A 1,748-nucleotide genomic window follows, 5' to 3' on the forward strand; every position below is an offset into this window, starting at 1 on the left:
TGTCTCTTGCCTATTTCTATGATGTTGACACCAGCTGGTTAGTAGAACATTGTGCGCATGTGGGTACAGTCTCTGCTAAGGTGACCTTGTTAGTGTTAGCCTATTCCAGCGGGCCAAGACAAGTGAAGAAATGACCTTAATAGGTAGACAGTACAGTGGCAGATATTATGTTGGGGATTTCGTAAGTGTGTTGTAGGTAGCAAGCTGACAACCAGGTTATAGACTTAATACTTATTTAAACATGAAGTTGCGGCATTTTTGCGTTCCTTCTTTAATTATATTACCCACATATTATGGGGTCTAAAGGCCAGGCTCTTTGCCGACGAACGCAGGAGACGTTAGTTCACTTCATGTGTGGGGAGCTTTTATACTGGGTTAACCTATCTCTGTCTTTCTGTTGGGAATGTTGTATCTCTCCCAGCCCAAGTTGACCTGACAGGTAGGGTCGGAGCAGTCAATCTTCCACAAATTATGATATAATTCATCTTCATTTTAGGCCTAAAACATTTACACTCTTTTTATTACCATTGAACGAACTTTTAGGGAGAGTACATCGCCACAGAAAAGATCGAGAGCATATACATGAACAGTCCGTTCACAGCCCAGTGCTTTGTTGATGGGGACAGTCTCAAGGTAAGAGAACATTATACGTAACATAGCTTGTGATAGGCAGAGGGAAGTTTCTGTTTGTACATCGTCCTCCTTGACATAGAATAAGTAGAAGATGGAAAACAGACGGTTTTTACCCCCAGAGACGTGGAGCCGAGGGGGGAACGTTTGTTTAATGTTGGTGTAGTGTGGTGTGGTATGACTTGATACGGTACGGTAGGTACGGCACGGTAGGTACGGCACGGTATAAAATGGTATGGTATAATATGGTTATATGTGGTATACTTTGTATGGTATGGTATGGTATGGTATGGTATGGTATGGTATGGTATGGTATGGTATGGTATGGTAAGGATTTTACGACCCTCTAAATTTATAAGGTTCTTCAACTGGAGGAACCTCCTAAAATTCAGCGTCCATCCATGACACGACATATTAAAGTCTAAGAAAAGTCTATAAGTTAGTTCAAAATACTTTAAGTTCAAGAACACCCCATAGGGGTTCAAACCATTGTGGCCTGCACTATAGCCCAGCACAATATCATAAATACTAACGGCGTGCTGGAATGCTCTTACAGAAAGAAAAGAAAAACTAGCAATTCAGTTTAATTCCAACTTAACAATTCCCAAAAAACTATAAAATCTCCCCACAAAATATTGTTCTAAAACAACACTTTTCTTAAACTTTAAAAAATATGTATGCGTTTTGATGCATGCATATATCTGTCTCTATTATCACCCTTCTTTTCGAAATGCTGGCATTTCAGGGTCTGTTTTTCTGAGGTTGTCAGGCGGCTTTTCTGTAGCAGTCTGCCCTTTCTACTTTTTTTCAGTATCATTATAATCTTGTTCTTTTCTTTGAGAAGCACCTTCATTATGTCGACTCATCGTTAAATATAAATCAATGAGAAAAAAATGTCAACAACTAAACAACAACACAACCACCAACAAAAACAACAACTACTGCAAAATCTATGAAACCCTTGCTTTTTAAAAAAATCCCTGAATTTGTTGCACAGTAATCATGACCTGATGGTTACGTTCACCCTCCCCTTATGTGCAAATCACAGTAATGGATCTACTGTTTCCGAATATTTATATTAAAACGTGCACTTTATCTCTCTTGTGCATATACTTTAT

The 1,748-nt window shown here is 39.0% G+C and overlaps 1 protein-coding gene across 1 annotated transcript in view; it reads left to right on the top strand.

Moving 5' to 3' along the window:
- The window catches only part of LOC101856565 (long-chain-fatty-acid--CoA ligase 5), a gene marked incomplete in the record, with an annotated part of 32,169 nt that overhangs the window by 27,177 nt on the left and 3,244 nt on the right, over positions 1–1,748 (top strand). Inside the window, 1 exon segment of the mRNA XM_005095103.3 lies at positions 544–633. Within this exon segment, the coding sequence (XP_005095160.2) occupies positions 544–633 (90 nt within the window).

This window comes from Aplysia californica, unplaced genomic scaffold (genome assembly GCF_000002075.1).
Source record: "Aplysia californica isolate F4 #8 unplaced genomic scaffold, AplCal3.0 scaffold00095, whole genome shotgun sequence".
Lineage (NCBI taxonomy): Eukaryota > Metazoa > Mollusca > Gastropoda > Aplysiida > Aplysiidae > Aplysia > Aplysia californica.